Here is an 18,468-nt window from a genome sequence, read left to right as displayed (position 1 = left end):
CACTAAAATTAAGTCCTTTCACAAACATTGCATTCAATAAATTATTTATATTTTTTTAACTATAGAGCTTTAGCTTCTTCCATTTTTTTTATTTAGTTTTCCTGAAATCTTGTTAACAAGTAGAACCATTTCATTTTATCTCTGTGGAATTTTATAGCATTACATTAATATTAATGAGAGTTCTGACAAGTTAGAATTGCAGGATTAGGTGCTTTTTTTCTATCCTCATCAGCCCACTTAGTGTTCATCTTTCTGAATGTGCTTTAAGAAGATGGCATTTTGACACATAATTCCTATGGAAATGTAAGTTTTACTTTTACACAGCCATCAGTGAGTGCTAATAAGAGAATGTATCTTTTAAAATTGTGAAAGCAACAGTCTGATTTTAAGGCTTAAATGGACTTGATGAGAAAGGAAATATAAATTCCATTTTCTGCAGAGCATAAGTGTCATGTTATTGTTAGGAATGTCACTTAGCCCAATGCTTGACTTTAAATATAATCCGTAGAAGCACTGACCAAAAATAACTACAGATTGAATGTTCCAAACTGTAAAGTATTCTGTTTTGTTCCCCAACTCCTCTTGATTTGTTTCTTTTATCATAGTTTTTAAAACAAAAAGATTCTTGGAATAATACATAGCCTCTAAAAAAGAATGATAGGGCTATATGTAGTAACATGGAAAGTGATCCAAGATGTATTGTTAAGTGAAAAATAAGTTACAGAATAGTATGTACAGTGTGACCCTGATTCAATTAAAATAATAATCACCTAGTATGGATATCAGTTATTATCTGGAAGTATCTGGAGAAAAGTATGTTAAAGGTAGTAACAGGACTATTATAGGGGCTGTTGTAAGAGAAATTTTACTTTCTCTATCATATAATTATATTTTAATTTTTATAAGTACTATTTTTCTACTGAAAAACATTTTCTGATATAATTGTTTAAAATTTCACTTTAATTATGATAAAATGCATATAAGATATGCCATCTTAACTATTTTTAAATGTGCAGTTCAGTCATGGACAAATAAAAACCCTTTTCATCTTGCAAAATGGAAATTCTGTAACCTTAACCCTCCTACCAATCCCTGGTAACAACCTTTCCACTTGCTGTCTGTGAGAATGATTACTCTAGGTACCTGGTATAAATGGCATCATACAGTATTTGTGTTTCTGTGACTGGATTGTTTCACCTAGCATAATATCCTCAAGGGTAGTTTTTTGGTTTTTGTTTTTAAATAATAAGAGTACATACTCTGTAGGTGAGTGGCTAAAGTAATGAACAGGTACAAGTGGGCACAGTGGCACACACCTGTAATCTTAGCTGCTTGGGAAGCTGAGGCAGGAGGACCCTCTGGAGTTTAGCAAAATAAAAGCCCTGTCTGTCTCAAAATAAAAAGGGCTGGGGATGTAGCTTAGTGGTAGAATACCACAGGATTCAGTCCCTAGTACTGCAAGAAATGGGAGGGAAAAAAAGGAATGAATAGTCCTTTTTCATAGTTGGAAATGCAAATACAGGTAAATGTGAAAAAATATTCAGTAATGTGCTTTTATAAAATTTTTAGTTATCAAGTTAGCAAAAAATTTTTAAACTACTAGTGTTCAGTGATGGTACTGAAACATTAAAACAATTGGATTCACTCCAGTTGAGAATATGAATTGACAAAATCTTCCTGAGAAGTAATTTGATCATATATATCACAAACGTACAACACGAAACTGATCCTTTTTATCCGTTAACTCTGCTTCTTGGAAGCCAGCCTAAAACTAATCAGACATATGGGCAAATGTTTATGTTTCAAGATGTTCATTACAGTCATTTGTTACATAGTTATTATTTCAGTTGGAAATGACATAAATGTTTACATAAATTTGATCTCTATTTGTGATTCTACGTAGGGTAGGGTAGGAAAAGGGCTCTATCTGAATTTAGGTTGTAGAAGCATGTTATAAAACTGCCTTAATTTGATTTATTTTAAATATGAAGTAGCATCAAAGGAGGGTATAAGATTTGTATGTGTATCAATAGCAGGTTGTGCTTTAAAATACTTGATAAAACATGTAATCATCAGTTTATATGATGGAATATTAGTAATTTTAATGACATAGTAAAAGGCTCAGGATAAGCAAAAAAAGAGATGGAAACTTATGATTACAGAATGATCTCAGCTATGATTTTAAAAAATGTTTTTTTAAAACAGTTGAAGTTAATATGCCAAAATATTAACAGTGTTTGCTTCAGAATATTTAGTTATTTCTTTACAGATTTCTACACATTATTAATTCTCTGAGTATGTATTACTTTTTATAATAAAGGGAAATGACACTGTAAAAATATACTTTTAAAAGGATAGATACCAAATATAGCTAGAAATATGTCACTCTTCCATTTAAATTCCAGGGCTTTAGGATCAGATACTGGAGGATCAACCAGAAATCCTGCTGCCCACTGTGGGCTTGTTGGTTTCAAACCAAGCTATGGCTTAGTATCTCGTCACGGTCTTATTCCTCTGGTGAATTCGATGGATGTGCCAGGAATCTTAACCAGATATGTGGATGATACAGCAATTGTGTTGGGTATTTATATGATTCCATATCACTTGAAATTATTTTACTGTAAAACAATATATCTGTCACTCATAAGTGTTTCTCCTTACAGGTATACTGGCTGGACATGACCCCAAAGATTCTACCACAGTACAGGATCCTGTGAAATCATTCGTGCTTCCCAATTTGATAGATGTAAGCAAGCTATGTATCGGAATTCCAAAGGTAACTTGTTTCTTTCATCACTTCATATAAAAACTGTCAAGTCAAATATACAGCATAGACTTGAGAGGCAATTGGTTGGATTTGAATTCCTGTATTGCCATTTTTATTAGCCATGTGACTTGAGTACATGACTTAAATCCAATTTCTTCATTTGCAAAACGGGATAATAAACATATTGACCTCAAAGAGTTGTGAGGATTAAATTATCATGTAAAACAAGGGTCTATAAACATTTTTTGTCAAAAGCTTGATAATAAATAATTTAGGCTTTGTGGACTAGAGAGTGTTTTTAACTCAGCTATTATAATAAAAAGCAAAGCCAGATATGGAAAAGAAAAAAGAAGACAAATAGTGAAAAAGTAGCCATAGAAAACATGTAAACAGAGTATGTCTACATTCTAATAAAACTTCTGTTATTTTTTACAATACTAGGGATTGAATCCAAGACTATACATGTACTAGACATGCATTCTACCATTGAGCTGCCTCCCCTTCCCTTTGTGATTTTATTTTGAGACAGGGTCTCACTAAGTTGCCCAGACAGCTTTGAACTTGGAGTCCTCTTGCCTCAGCTCCTGAGTCACTGGGATTGCAGGAATGTACCACCATACTCGGTTCTAATAAAATTTTATTTTCAAAACTAGCTTACTGGCCAGGTATAGCAGCTATAATCCCAGAGACTCTGGAGGCTGAGGAAGAGGATTATAAATTAGAGTCCAGCCTCAGCAATTTAGTGAGACCCTCAACAACTTAGACCTAGTGTCAAAATGAAAAGTAAAAAGTGCTGGGGACATAGCTGAGTGATAAAGCAACCCTGGCATCAATTCCCAGTAACATTCCTCCCCATCCCCTCCTCCCGCCTCACACATACACAATAGCTGACTGGTCACATCTGGTTCACAGTCCATGCTAATCCCTAATGTAAAACACTTAGCCCAAAGGCATGCCTTGCAATATAGTAAACCTTATTAAATGTTATCTTTACTATTATTATTATCCCTACTACTACTATACCTATTACAGTAACAATTAAGTAAGTCATTATATTGTGGATATGATAATTTTAAATTACTGGCCTTTAAAAAAAAATCTAACAACATAGTAATGCTAAAAACCTTTCAAAAATTATTTAGAAAGATAAATTACCCAGAAGACTAAAAACTATTTCTCAATCTCAGCACAATTAGTATTTGGGACTGAATAATTTTTTGTTGTAGGTAACTATCCTTTACATTGAGAGTTTAGCAGCATCCCTGGTCTCTTTACCCCTAGATGCCAAATAACATTCCTTACCTCTACCACAACACAACAACCAAAAATGTCTGTAGACATTATAAAATGTTTCTTGGTTGGGAAAAGGAGACAAAACTCGCCCCCAGGTGAGACCCATACTTTTAAGAAATGCTACTTTCTTTAAAGTCTTCCATTCAAGTGACCTTCTTTTAAAAGAATGAGAACTTACAGGCTTTAGAAGGAGATCTAGTTTAGAATCCTAGGATCCTCTACTAACCTGCTATATAACATTAGGAAAGTTACTTTTCTAGTTTCAACACTTTTCCTTCATAAATTCATAAAGAGAACTTTCAAAAAGCATCTAGCTGCATACCTGATACATAATGTACATTTAACAGATATGAGTTCCCCAACTAGATCTCCAATTTTTTTTTAAAGAGAGAGAGAGAGAGAGAGAGAGAGAGAATTTTTAAATATTTATTCTTTAGTTTTCGGCAGACACAACATCTTTCTTTGTATGTGGTGCTGAGGATCGAACCGGGCCGCACACTTGCCAGGCGAGCGTGCTACCGCTTGAGCCACATCCCCAGCCCTAGATCTCCAATTTTTTAATTGTTATATCCAGCTCATAATATTTAATATTATGTTTTAAACAATCTTAGTTTGGTCTTTCTAGCAACCTGCCTGCAATATAATCCATTTTGCAAGGGAATTTCCAAAAGTCCTGGTATACAAATTTTTATAAAACTATTATCAGTGCTCCAGTTTCTGTATCTTGGCTTTTTCTTGTAAGGAATATCTTGTACCAGAATTATCAAGTGAAGTACGATCTCTCTGGTCCAAAGCTGCTGATCTCTTTGAATCTGAAGGAGCCAAAGTAATAGAAGTATCCCTGCCCCACACCTGTTATTCAATTGTCTGCTACCATATATTGTGCACATCAGAAGTGGCATCAAATATGGCAAGATTTGATGGGCTAGAATATGGTAAGATGGGTGGGGCTTTTTATTTTGGGGGGGAGGGTGGGTACTAGGGATTGAACCCAGGGATGCTTCATCAATGAGCTACCTTCCCAGCCCTTTTTATTTTGAGACAGGGTCTCAGTACTTTGCCTAGTCTGGTTTTTAACTTGCGATCTTCCTGCCTTAGTCTTCCAAGTAGCTGGGATTGTAGGCATGTACCACAGTACCTACAATCCCAGCTTATGAAATTTGAAAATTTAACTTACAGTAATAAAAAATTATTGCCTGAGATAGTGTTAATGATTCAGAAAATTAATCAGTGAATCATTTTTCCTTATCATTTTAACATTGTACATATTCTATTCATCTTAAATGTCTCAGGATGTTCATTTTACTTCTCTGGACTTAAATATCTTAAAGGGATAGTATCTTGTATTTATGTGTTAAACTCATCTAATGTAGTGCCTGAAACAGGGGAGGAGCTCATTAAATATTTGGACACTGGATAATGGATGGCTGAGGGAGGAAGCAAATGAAATTTCTTTCTTGGTTATTTTCTTTTCCCTCCATGATCAGTCCTGTGACTGATAGAGAAAAGGAACTAGTAAGGTCATGTTCCCTAAATTTCAGTATTTAAAAGTATGAATCTTTGCCAGTTTTTAGCCAAAACTTTACTTCTTTTGCAAGTATTGTATATCTTGTTTTTGTTTTCAGGCCACAGATGTGACATTAATGTGTCTACTGAAGCCATGTATGCTGCAACCAGAAGAGAAGGGTTCAATGATGTAGTTCGAGGAAGAATTCTCTCAGGAAACTTTTTCTTATTAAAAGAGTAAGACAATGAGTTTAAGCATTTTTCTCACTCTTGAAAGCTGAAGAATAAGGTAGTAGTATGTCTGTCAGGTCTTATAAGCCAAAATATTTACTAAAGAAATAAATTCCTTATGATTTGAATTAGAAAAGAACTACTTGTGGCACTTTTGGTTCCTAGTTATTTTTTTTAAAAAAATGTTTTTAATTGATGCACTAGCTAAATGATAGGTACAAACTAAACAGAAAGCTCTGGTTTGAGCTCCGATTTTAGCCTCATTACTGGCTGTTATTGTGCATTGGCTTATTGTTAGAGACTTAAACGTAGACTTACAGTGTGATCTCTTGAAAAATTTATCTGTTTACTTCAAAAAAGAATTCCAAAATACCGTGACCCTTACTTAAATTTTCTCTAATGTAAGTTTATTCAAGATCTTGTGAATAGGATTCACAATAGAGTCTAGAGGACGTGAGAAATATGAATAAGCAAGAATGGTTATTGTAATGAGTAGCTTTTTGAAATTTTTCTCTATGTATTCAAGGGCAGAAAGCATTTTATTCATCTGTGCATCCCCTCAAAACCAAAGTTAAGATCATTTTTTTTCCAAATTACTTAATTATATCTCATATTAAAAGACTCTTTTCCATATCGACCAGACATTTGTAATGACTTAGGAGTAGGAAAAATGAAATATTGTGAAGAAGTTTTCTAAGCAGAGACTTTATTAAGGTAAAGATGTTACATTTGCCATGTATTACTGATTAGAATCATATTGAATATCAAGGCAAAAGTTGATTGATTGCATAGGTCACTGTAAAAGCATTAAAAAATATCGAAGGAGAGAAGTTTGCAAGCTGCTTCCATGAATACCAGCTGGGGTTATTAAGAAAAGGAAGAATTACTGATAGTATCCGTAGCTTCTTGGATTGACGTGTTTGTTTTTTTGTTTTTGTTTTGTAGGGTGGGTAAAGGTGAACATGAGTGATAGAAAAAATAGTATTTGAGGCACTTGTTTTTTGTCTTAAAAAGTCAACTTGTACGTCCAGAAATAGAAAAAGTCTTGGGCTGGGGATGTGACTCAGGCGGTAACACGCTCGCCTGGCATGTGCGGGGCGCTGGGTTCGATCCTCAGCACCACATTAAAAAAACAAAATAAAGATGTTGTGTCCACCAAAAACTAAAAAATAAATATTAAAATTCTCTCTCTCTCTCTCTCTCAAAAAAAAAAAGAAGAAAGAAAGATATAGAAAAAGTCTTAACATTTTTACTTCTGTGAGTTAGGAATCCCAGATTTATTTATTTATTTATTTTGCTGTACTGGGAATAAAACCCAGAGCTTTGTGCGTGCTAGGCAAGCACTCTGTCACTGAACTACACCCTCCACCCCTTTTCATTTTGAAATTGGGTCTTCAGGCTGGTCTCAAACTTAAGATCCTTCTGTCTCAGCTTTTGGGGTAGCTGGGATTACTGGTGTGTACCATTGTGCCCAACTTTTTTTTTTATTATTTGCATAAATATTTACTTTTGAACCACATTTAAGTCTACTTCTTGTTATTGTCTTCTATTTATTCCATGTGTTCTTTCTTTCCCTTAACCTCTTTTCCTGCCTTCTTTCATTAATCTATAAATTTTTATCTTAAAGAGATATTTTTAAAAATGAGGAAAAATAGGGCTGTTTGTTTTGTTTTGTTTTGCTTTTTTGGTACCAAGGGCATTTAACCACTTAGCCACATCCCCAAACCTTTTTGTGTTTTATTTAAAGACAGGGTCTCCTTAAGTTGCTTAGAGCCTCGATAAGTTGCCGAGGCTGGCTTTGAATTCATGATCCTCCTGTCTCAGCCTGAGCCACCAGGATTACAGGCATATACTCCTTCACTCAGCCAAGGGTCATTTTATTTTTCTACATAATTATTTCTGGTGCTTTTCCCTCTGTTTTGTGTATCCAAATTTTCTTGTGTTATCATTTTATTTATGCCTAAAGAACTTCCTTTAACATTTCTTACAGTGTAGTCCTGCTATCAGTGAAATCTTTCAGCTTTATATGTTAAGGTTTTTGTTTTGTCTTTAATTTTTGAAAGATACTTTATTGGATATAAAATTCTAAATTGACATCATTTTCCTTCAGTACTTTAAAGGTTTTGTTCCACTCTAGAGGTCTTATTTTTTTTTTTTATCTTAGTTCCTTATGTATAATGTAACTTTGTTTGTCCCTCTGATTAGTTTTAACATTTTCACTTTACCATTGGTTTTTAGGAATTTAAGATGTGCCTTGGTGTGGTTTCTTGAATATTTCTTCTGCTTAGGTGTTCTTTGAACTTTTTGGATCTGTGTGTTTATAGTTTTAATAAATTTGGGGAAATTTTGACCCTTATTTCTTAATATATTTTTTCTGTCCTCTCCTCTGGGACACCATTTATATGTATGTTAATCTGCTGGTGTTGTCTCATGGCTTATCCCCCCAGTCTTTTTCTCTCTGTGCTTCCTTTTAGATAGTTTCCATTACAATTTTGAGATCCACCGATCTTTTCTTCTGCAGTATCAATAGTCTGTCAATTCCATCTGGTGTAATTTTTCATTTCATATTTTGTACTTTTTAGAACTAGAATTTCCAAGTCAGTCTTTTTATCTCTTCAGTTTCTTTTCTTTTCTTTCTTTCTTTCTTTCTTTTTTTTTTTTTTTTTTTTTTTTTTTGATACTGGGGATTGAACTCGGGGGCACTCAACCACTGACCCACATCCCCAGCCCTATTTTGTATGTTATTTAGAGACAGGGTCTCACTGATTTGCTTAGCACCTCACTGTGACTGAGGCTGGTTTTTGAACTCATGATCATCCTGCCTCCGCCTGAGCTACTGGGGTTATAGGCGTGCACCATCACACCTGGTTCTTCAGTTTCTCTATCATTTTGTTTTCTTATACCATCTTGAACATATAGAACATGCCTTTTTATGTTCTCAGCTATTATTTCCAACATTTCTGTCATTTCTATTCAGATTCCTTTTTATATGAACTATTTTCCCCCCTCCTTATGAATCATGTTTCTTCTGCTTCTTTGTATGACTAGACATTGAATTTTACATTGTCATGTTCTAGGTTTTTGTTGTTTCTTTTAAACAGTATTTAGGTTAAGATGTGGTTACTTGGAATCTTTTGGATCCTTTCAAGCCTTCCTTTTAAGCTCTAATAGTGTAAATCCAGAAAACCTTTAGAGTAGGGCTAATTTAACTCTAAGGCAATATCCTGAAGATTTTCCCAGGTGCTGTGTGTATTTTGAGGTCTTTCCACTTTAGCTGTTAAGAACACACACTATTTCCAGCTCTGTTGAGCTTAGGAATTGTTTGACTTCCTGCTTTTTGGTGATTCTTTCCTCAACTTTGTGGGTGTCTTCTTATTCATGCACAGGCCAATACTGGGCCAGAGACTTGAGGGAATCTTTCAGCACATCTCTTACACTCTCTGTGTGCCACTCTCTAATTCAATACTGCCTTGAAAATTGCTGCTGGCTTTTTCTCCTTGAACTTCTGATTCATCCACCTTGTCTGTGTATATGTCCTTCTTCTCTGGACTAAGGCCTGAAAAGTACCTCCAGGCATTAGGCTGGGGAAACAACATTTGCCTCTCCTCTCAGTGCACTCTCTCCCAAATGCCTTTTGTCTAATATCTGGAAATGGTTGTTTCACATATTTTGTTCAGTTTTGGGGTTAAGAAGACAGGATAAATCTCATCCCTGTACTCTATCATGTATGGAAGCAGTTCTATTTTTCAACCATTTTTAAAGTAGGAAGGGCCTGGGAACATTGACAAACACTCGTAATCCCAGAGGCTCAGGAGGCCGAGGCAGGAGGAGGCAAGTTGAAAGTCAGCCTTAGCGACTTAGTGAGACCCTGTCTCAAAATTTAAAAATTTAGAAAAAATGGGGGGCTGGGGTTGTGACTCAGTGGGGGTTGAGCACCCTTGGTTCAATCCCCAGTACCAAAAAGATAAATAAATGAAATGGGAAGGAAATTAATAGAAAATATTAGTTTTATAAAATTTGGGTTTGGGGAATGCTGTTAATTTGTGTGTACTTGGAGTTGGTGCTGGGGCTCAAATCCAGGGCCTTGCTAGGCACATGCTAGGCAAGCAGTCTACCTCTGAGCTATACCCCCAGCCCAAATACAATATTTAAAACAATAACTCTTTGTTGTTGCTGTGCAGTTTGTTTGATTTGGTTTGATATAGTGTGGATTTAACCCAGGGGCACTGTATCTCCAGTCTTTTTCTTTTTCATTTTGAGACAGGGTCTCACTGAATTGCTAAGGTTGCCTTTGCCTCTTAATAGCTGGGATTGTAGGCATGTGCCACCATGCCCCAAATATTGTGTAAATTCCATGTGATACCTGTATTTATAGCTCTGTAGACACTGTAGTCAGATGGAGATAGTAAGGAATCTTATTTTTACAGCACTCTGTAAATCTTTCTAGAGTAAGAAAGATTTCACATTTTTATCTCATTTTATTTGGTCCTTGGTGAGCCTGGAGATATTATATCCATTTTTACAGTAGAGGAAATTGAAGTTTAAAACAGTTCTTTTGTCAGCCTTCTTCAGTAACTTCAGAAGGATCTGAAAAGTTTTCTTTCCTTTCTTTGCTTTTTGACGTAAGATCGCTTTTATATGTAGCATTTATCCTAATCTTTCAGTAAATTAAGCATGTTTATTTGAATCTCATATCTTTACTCTCTAACTACACTATCCATGGATTTCAACACTGCATGCTTTTCCCAGTTTTTGTTCGTAGAACCTTCCTTCTAGGTGTGTTTCCCAGTGTCCAATTCAGATAGCATACAAGAATCTTAAAAATTTGAGAGTCCTTATAATGAATCATTTTACAATAGATGAAATGAGACATTATAATAGAAAGAAGCTTGGGTGAGCCTCTAGAGACCTGTGTTCTTATCTGCTTTACCACTGCCTGGCTTTCTGACTTTTGGAAATTTATTTAATGACTATGCACCTGATTTTCTTCACCCCCAAATGAATGTTCTTGTTTAGCAATGTCTCTGGAAGTACTGATATTTTGTGATTATATGTGTGAAATTGCACCTAGTTGTGAATTCTGATTAATTAAATGCCGGATGTATAAATTTTCAAAGAAACAGCAGAGTTGAACAAAACTCATCTTTATGTGTTAAGAATCTTAATGATGCTCACTCATAAAAGCCAAGAATCCAGTGGTTCTCTAAGAAGCCTAATATAAGAGAATTGATTTTTTAAAAATGATGAAGTCCTTAAAGTATCATTTTTTCCCCCCACAGAAACTATGAGAATTATTTCATCAAAGCACAGAAGGTGAGGCGCCTCATTGCCAATGATTTTGTGAATGTTTTTAACTCTGGAGTGGATGTCTTGCTAACCCCCACCACCCTGCGTGAGGCAGTATCATACTTGGAGTTTATCAAAGAAGACAACAGAACACGAAGTGCCCAGGATGATATTTTTACACAGGCTGTAAACATGGCAGGTGAGAGTCCCTCAAGAGTGTTGTGGTTTTCTTCAAATTCTTAGGCAGGTGCCCTGGTCTTCGATTTAGGTTCTAGCTAGATTGTTCCCATAAAGAAACAGCCTATCCTTCTGAAATACTTAGAAGTGTGTGTGCATGCATTCTTATGCACACAACCATATACACACACAAACACACACACACCTTCTGAACCAATATACTTTGTATTTTTTAACTTTTATGTTGAAAATACTAAAACCTTCAAAAAGTGAAAAATGATGATGTAATGAACATTGATATGCCATTCTCCAGGATTCATCCTTGTTAACATTTTACCTCATTTTCTTTCTCTGTCTATACACACACACACACACACACACACCTTTTAACTGAATCATTTTGAAAGTTTCAGATATTATGACAATTCACTCCTAAATAAGTTAGCATGAATCTTCTAATAATAAAGACATTATACATAACCACAATTCCATTGACACACCTCAGAAAACTAACAATTCAGTAATAATCTGATTATACTTCTTATTCACATTTTCCTACTTGTACCAAAAAAATATTTCATATATTGTTTTTTCCCTGGTCATATTGTATTTGTTTACGATAATCTTTTTAAAATCTAGAGCATCACCCACCCCATGTCTGATGTTTTGACACTATATCAGGCTCTGTTATAATTTTTTTTCAATCATCAAACATGTAGAAAACTTAAGAAAAAGGAAAGTCTATTTTATTTACCCACATTTCTGGTGTCTACAATTAGTCTTCCTTCCTAAAGTATGAAGATTCTTTTAACACATTCTTCCTGTTTAGAGAAATTGTTTGAGCCATTCTTTTAAGATAGTTCCTGATGGCAGCAGATTGTCTCAGATTTGCAAAAATGTCTTAATTTCCCTTTCACTTTTGCAGACTCTTTTGCAGGAATAGGATTCTGGTTCACTGGTTCTTACCATTGGCACAAGAAAATGTCATGCCACTTTCTTCTGTCCTGCTTAGTTTTTAATGAGAAATTACCCATCTTTAAAATGTTTTCTCTTAATAAGTTTTTTGGGGTTTTTTTGAAGAGTTTAGTCTACTTGTCCTATAGGATACTCCGTTCACAATCTGGATTTCGTCACATTGTTTCTTTCTAATTGGGTCAAGTTAAACATTTTGGGCACAAACAGTACACACTTTTCATATCAGGAAAGAGTTACTATCATTTTGTCCCACTTGGTTAAGTAGATAAGGTACGTTTTTCCTTTTATGATTTGTAAGCAACTTATGAAGTGATACTCTTGGGACCATGTGAATATATTCTTCCCCGATAATCTTGAACCCAGTTTTAGCATCCATTTATTAACTAGCAAATTTCTCTATATAAGAGCTTTCCTCTTTTTAAAAAACTGAATGTATTATAAACAATTATTGTCATTGTTTTTGATACTTGAATTGTCCTAAATTTGGCCAATAGGGATCCCTTCAAGTTATAGGTGTTCTTTAAACCCTTTCCCATTTTTTTAAAAACTTTTTTAATGGCATAACAGGATATTCTGTGATCTTGTACTTTTTCTGCTTCAAACCTGAAATTCAGACTACCCTGAGCTACTTTCTTATCTAATGGATGGGAAAAAAGTTCCAAAGCTCAACAACAAACTCTGTTGGCAAGACTATAGGCAAAGAAGATGTATTTTTTGTGATGGGAATTCAAATTGGAACAGCTACTTTGAAGTGGGATTTCTAATAACATATTCATTTATCCTTTGATGAAGCAATCCCTCTTTATCTAAGAAACTTTCAAGAATAGCAAAAAGCATGTACACAATTATTATATACTGGGGCATTATATGAAATAGCTGAATATTAAAAACAACCTAAATGCCCAATCATAGAAGACTGGTTGAATTATGACAAAACCACATAGTGGAATCCTATACAAGTATAAAAAAGGAATGAAGGTCTCTATAAACTGAAAGAATGATTTCTAAGACCCATTATTAAGTAAACAAAGCATTGTGCAAAATACAGAGTATAGTATTTATTTTTTTAAACTTTATTCTGCTTTTACCTCCTAGCACTAGAAAATAGAAGATGTCTCTGTTTCTTAAGATGGAGAATTAATCAACTAATGGGTTTCTTCTTTTCCTCAGGATTACCTGCAGTGAATGTCCCTATGGCCCTCTCAAGCCAAGGGTTGCCAATAGGACTGCAGTTTATTGGACGTGCATTTTGTGATCAGCAGCTTCTTTCAGTCGCTAAATGGTTTGAAAAACAAGTACAGTTTCCTGTTATTCAACTTCAGCAGCTCATGGATGATTGTTCATTAAGCCTTGAAAATGAAAAGTTAGCTTCTGTTTCTCTGAAACAGTAACAATAAATGTATCATGCAAATTAAAATGACTTAAAGATTCTAATTCAAGAGAATAAAATGATTCTAGAATCAAATGATTCTAGTAATTAGGTTCATTGTCAACACAGTCATTGCCTGGAATCATTTTTAAAATTCCTCTGATATAATTAATTAATTATAATAATCTGTCTACATTTATTAAATATCTGATAAGTGTAAAGTACAGGATTTCTACTATAACACCAGATATATATTCCTGAAAAACAATACATTCTGCAAAAATGTTCATTAAAAAGAACAGAATTTATAGTAAAAATAAGCTTAGGAAAAAACCTCTCAAAACACGTATCTTTATAACTAAAGCACTAACAAAAACGGTAATTGTACCTCCAGAGATAACCTACATGACCTCTCCTCAAGCAGTAGAGGCTGCTTGAGGGAGCGTTAAAAACCACACAAAAGCAATCAAGCAATATATTCTCTTTTGAGTACTGTACAAAGCAGGTGGGAGAGAAGTTCTGCTCAGAGGAGGAAGTGCAACCCGCCAGGACCCAGAGTCATGCAAAACTTTGGGGGATGCCTCTCTAGGGAGGAGCCCCAGGTGCAGACACTCCGTTTATTTCTCTAAGAATAGAACTAAAGTGACTGAGAATTTTTTTCCCTTTCTTTCTTACCGTTAAATTTTTACTTCTGCTATCCCAGAGCCTGTGCTTAGGAGCCAGAACAACTCCGTGCTGTGTTGAGTTTATTCTATTTACTGATCACACCTGAGCTTGTTGAGGTCTTAGAAACATTTGTTGTAATCTATCAGACCATATTGGACTAGAAAGTTGGTAATGGCGGAGCATGGTTTTAGTGAGATTCAAAATGTGTAAGTTAACATATCATCTGAAACACTTGCAGATCATCTGGTGAGGATGCCAAAGAGGCCCTGGCAAGAGCCTGCTTTACCCAGATTCTCTCTTCCTCATAGTTTCCTAACCCTCTTGACTGTCTTTATAAATTTTCTCTATTTCTCTTGAGCCCAAAGAGACTTAATGGAGATTTGTATTCAGTATTTGTCCAAATCTAATGGAAACCAATGTCTACTCACTGTGAAGCTTCATTTTTAGATATCTTTATTTTTGCTAGGACACTACTGTCATCTCAGGTTGATCAGACTTCCTGACTTGGCACTTACATATTTTTTGATAAATGTAGAAAACGGAATTATTTAATAAAGTCACTTTATTAAGAAAAATTATTTTCTAAATATAAAGTCCATGAGGAAAAAAATAAGAGAACCACTAGAACGTTTTATCAAAGGAATTTGATCTGCCTGTAACTTCTTATTAATAGTTTTCCCCTCCTTGAGATCCTCCCACTATCAAATGATCTGATACACATACACACACACTTTTTAAGCTGGGTTCTCTATATTACTGATTTTGACTCCAAATCCCTGAAAGAAGAAGTCCATAACAGAGAAAATTACATTGTAGTTGGCTCTCCATATCCATGGGTTCCTCCTCTCCAGGTAAATCTAACCATGGGTCAAAAATACTCAGAAAAAAAGAATTTTAGAAAGTTCCAAAACGCTGAACTTGAAAGCTTTGGCTTGCATGGAGTACTTCATGAATCCATGCAAATAAAGTGATAGGACATATAATCTAAAGATGATTTAATATACATAGGGTGGTTTGTGTCGATTATAAGCATCTTGGACATTTATAAAGGCACTTGAGATCTGTGAATTTTGGAATCTGGTGATCCTGGGCACTTGAGATCTGTGAGTTTTGGAATCTGGTGATCTTGGAGCCAGTCTACCTGAGACACTGAGGAAGCCATCTAGTTGAAGGAGTTAATATGATGTAAAATGCAAACAAATAATCTTTGTCCCAATCTATTTTTAATGTATGTGTAATTTGAAATGAAAAATCTTCAAAGAATATTTACTGTTGTTCCCATATCTCAACTTGAGCTGATGATTTGAATCTGTAAACAGGGAAGTGCAACATTTACTGTTCACATGTAATAATATCAAACTAGTATGAAAGATACCTAATTTGTGTCTCTCCTCCATCTTGACCCTAAATCTAGTAGACCTCATTTTGCTAAGTCACTGGAAATTCAAGTGACAAAAATTCTGTGCTTCACCTAATTAACCCCTGAAATTGACAGCAACAGAGTGCTTCTGGAAGGTAAAGGTGGCTTCAAGTGTAAGATGAATATTATTAATAAGACCAAATGAAACAGACAAACAGAAAAGAGGAAAAGTTATGCCAGGGTAAAAAAAATGTGATGCAGTCACAGAACTTGGCATTCTGATACCACACAGTCAGAGGAGCAAATGAGAAAACCAGTGTTCCCTGTCAAGCCAGGCGAACTGTTACCAAGAAGATCACTTGAAACCAGGAGGTGGAATGTTCCCTTTGAATGCCTATTTGACATCACATCCTTTGTTATGACAATGAGCTTGGGCCATCTAGAAAAAGGCAGGATAGTACAGAAGAAGAGTTTCTTTAAAAAAAAGGTTTCTATTAGGAAATAAACTGTAACTTCTGACATAAGCAAGTATCTTCAGAATTTTAGAATAACTTGAAGGACAGTGAAAAGAAGAAGATTGGTTCCAGTTTTTTCAATCAGTAGACTCAGCAAGCTTTGTCACATTCTGTCACATTTGAAGCAGGAAGTAAAATACCTTTTTTTTTCTTTTTACTGGTGATTAAACTCAGGGGTCCTCTACCACTGAACTAGATCTCCAGCCTTTTTATTTTATTTTTAATTTTGAGACAGAGTCTAGCTAAATTGCCAAGGTGGGCCTCAAACTTTCAGTCCTCCTCCTCAGCCTCCATAGTTTCTGGGATTACAGATGTGCCCCCCTGCACCCAGTGACAAATAATTATAATCTTAAAACTAGCTTTTATTATAAACATTTATTTATTAATTACTCTAACCTCCTCTCTTTTCTTCAGATATAATTATCTGTACCAAGCTGAATGCATGTTAAGTAAGCCTTGGGTACAGTTTATTCACTGTGTTCAGAAACATCAGAAGCAGTTTAATAAAGAAGGCCTTCCTCTGTTAGTTCATAACTGAAGCAGCATGTACACTAGAACAGAAACTGAAATTTTGATAAAAGTAAATAATACAAGAAAAATCCAGCCAACATTAGGTAAAAGTAATTACTACAGGGTTTTATAGGGGCTTTTAAAATTTACTTTTCTTTATACTTCTATGGGATATAAATCCACAAGGATTTTAGGCAGTTTCTTTAAAATGTTATTATGAAGGTATAAAAGTGAACAGTTGGAGGAAATCAGTGAAGCAAAGCAATAGTAAAGGTGAGGAAGAAGTTTATACTTCTTGGTTATAAAACCAGGAAAAAGATGAAAAGCAAAAACGCTTGTGAAGGTGCCTATGCAGATGCTAAGGCTGTAGTGTGATAAAATGGGGCATTTCTACTGGGGTAAACTCACTAGATTTAAAAATCAGACAAACCCAAGTTTGAATCCTATTACTGCCATTTGTGAGCTGTGTAACTTAGCTTTAGTATCTTCATCTGTAAAATAAAGGTAACATCTCGTCCATGGAGTAAGATTAAATTTAAATGGTGCTCGGAAAGTACCTGGCATGATCCCGGACAAAACAGGCAGTCAATAACTTGAAGCTGTACATCAGTGCGTGCAATCATGAATTTAACTCATTTTCTTATAGAGATCTTATGGTAAACTAATGGCATATGACGCTCCTGTAATTTACTAAATGCCTTTCTAGAGACCAACCTCCCCAGTGATTTGGCTTCCTTTGAAGATAAAGTTTAAAATATCTGAAAGAACTGCAGGACTGCACTTTTTTTTTTAAGTATTTTCCATGAACTTTTGATTTAAAAAATAGGCTACCGATCTGGAGGTCTTCAACAGCACTTGGACTCTGACAACCAAATGAAGCGTGGGATTGACTGGCTCCTTTAAGAACATAGACCCTGCTGGGCTCAAACAGTAGAGCATTTGCCTGGCTTGAGCAAGGGTTTAACCCCCAGTGCTGCAAAAAGAAAATAGGAAGTTTATCAAAAAGATAAAAGGAAGTGTCTTCAAAAATTGCCACACCATATTTCTGTGGGGAACTTTTTATTTATTTATTTATTTGTAATGGGGATTGAACCCAGGGGTGTTCTACCACCCCAGCCCTTTAATTTTCTTTTCAGACATAGTCTCAGTAAGTTGCTCAGGATGGACTCGAACTTAAGATCCTCCTGCCTCAGCCTCCTGAGTCACTGGGATTACAGGTGTGTGCAACTGTGCCTGACAGGAAAATGTTTTTGACAGAGCTGTTATTCCTCATAAAAATCAGTTTCATTCCAACATGCAGTCAGATAATTAAGGCTCCCAAATACTGTATCTCAGCTGTAATTATTTTAATAAGGGAAAATTGTAAGGTAGATGTTACCAACGGCCCACTTGTGTATCCATCAAGAAAAAGAAGTTAATGAATTACCCAGGGGACATCTAATTGTAAGCAATTTCACTCCTTGGTGTGGCTTCCTAGATAAATTAGTTGCAAGATGGGCCTGCAGGTTATCTACTCACCAAAATGATAACTGACAATGATAGCAAGTTCACTTAGCAGGACCGACTATCTATAGAAGCTAATCATACATAATGCTTATCATTCTGCTTTGTGTGGTGAGTTCACACATCTAAATTATCCAAAACTGGTTTCAAGTCATTAGCATACAAACTAAAAGGAAGTAAGGCTAGAATTCAGAATTTGAAGACTTACCAAGAATCCCGGATATTCTAATTCTAATACAGTATCAGAACCATTCTAAAGGCAAGCATGTAAAAAATCTACGTCTTTTAAAATTATGTGCAAATTATTTTC

General features: G+C 35.1%; 1 protein-coding gene across 3 annotated transcripts in view; it reads left to right on the top strand.

Annotated features, from left to right (window-relative positions):
- Positions 1-13,652, top strand: part of Qrsl1 (glutaminyl-tRNA amidotransferase subunit QRSL1) — a 30,027-nt gene extending 16,375 nt beyond the window's left edge. For all 3 annotated transcript variants that reach the window (XM_005330135.4, XM_078019546.1, XM_078019547.1), the window contains 6 exons: positions 2,406-2,581; positions 2,664-2,776; positions 4,803-4,995; positions 5,686-5,803; positions 11,077-11,282; positions 13,406-13,652. In XM_005330135.4, the coding sequence (XP_005330192.1) occupies positions 2,406-2,581; positions 2,664-2,776; positions 4,803-4,995; positions 5,686-5,803; positions 11,077-11,282; positions 13,406-13,626 (1,027 nt within the window). In that variant the 3' untranslated portion in view covers positions 13,627-13,652. The remainder of the gene's footprint in view (positions 1-2,405; positions 2,582-2,663; positions 2,777-4,802; positions 4,996-5,685; positions 5,804-11,076; positions 11,283-13,405) is intronic.
- Positions 13,653-18,468: the final 4,816 nt, after the last annotated feature.

This window comes from Ictidomys tridecemlineatus, chromosome 8 (assembly GCF_052094955.1).
Source record: "Ictidomys tridecemlineatus isolate mIctTri1 chromosome 8, mIctTri1.hap1, whole genome shotgun sequence".
Lineage (NCBI taxonomy): Eukaryota > Metazoa > Chordata > Mammalia > Rodentia > Sciuridae > Ictidomys > Ictidomys tridecemlineatus.
This window is presented reverse-complemented; position numbering and strand designations above follow the sequence as displayed.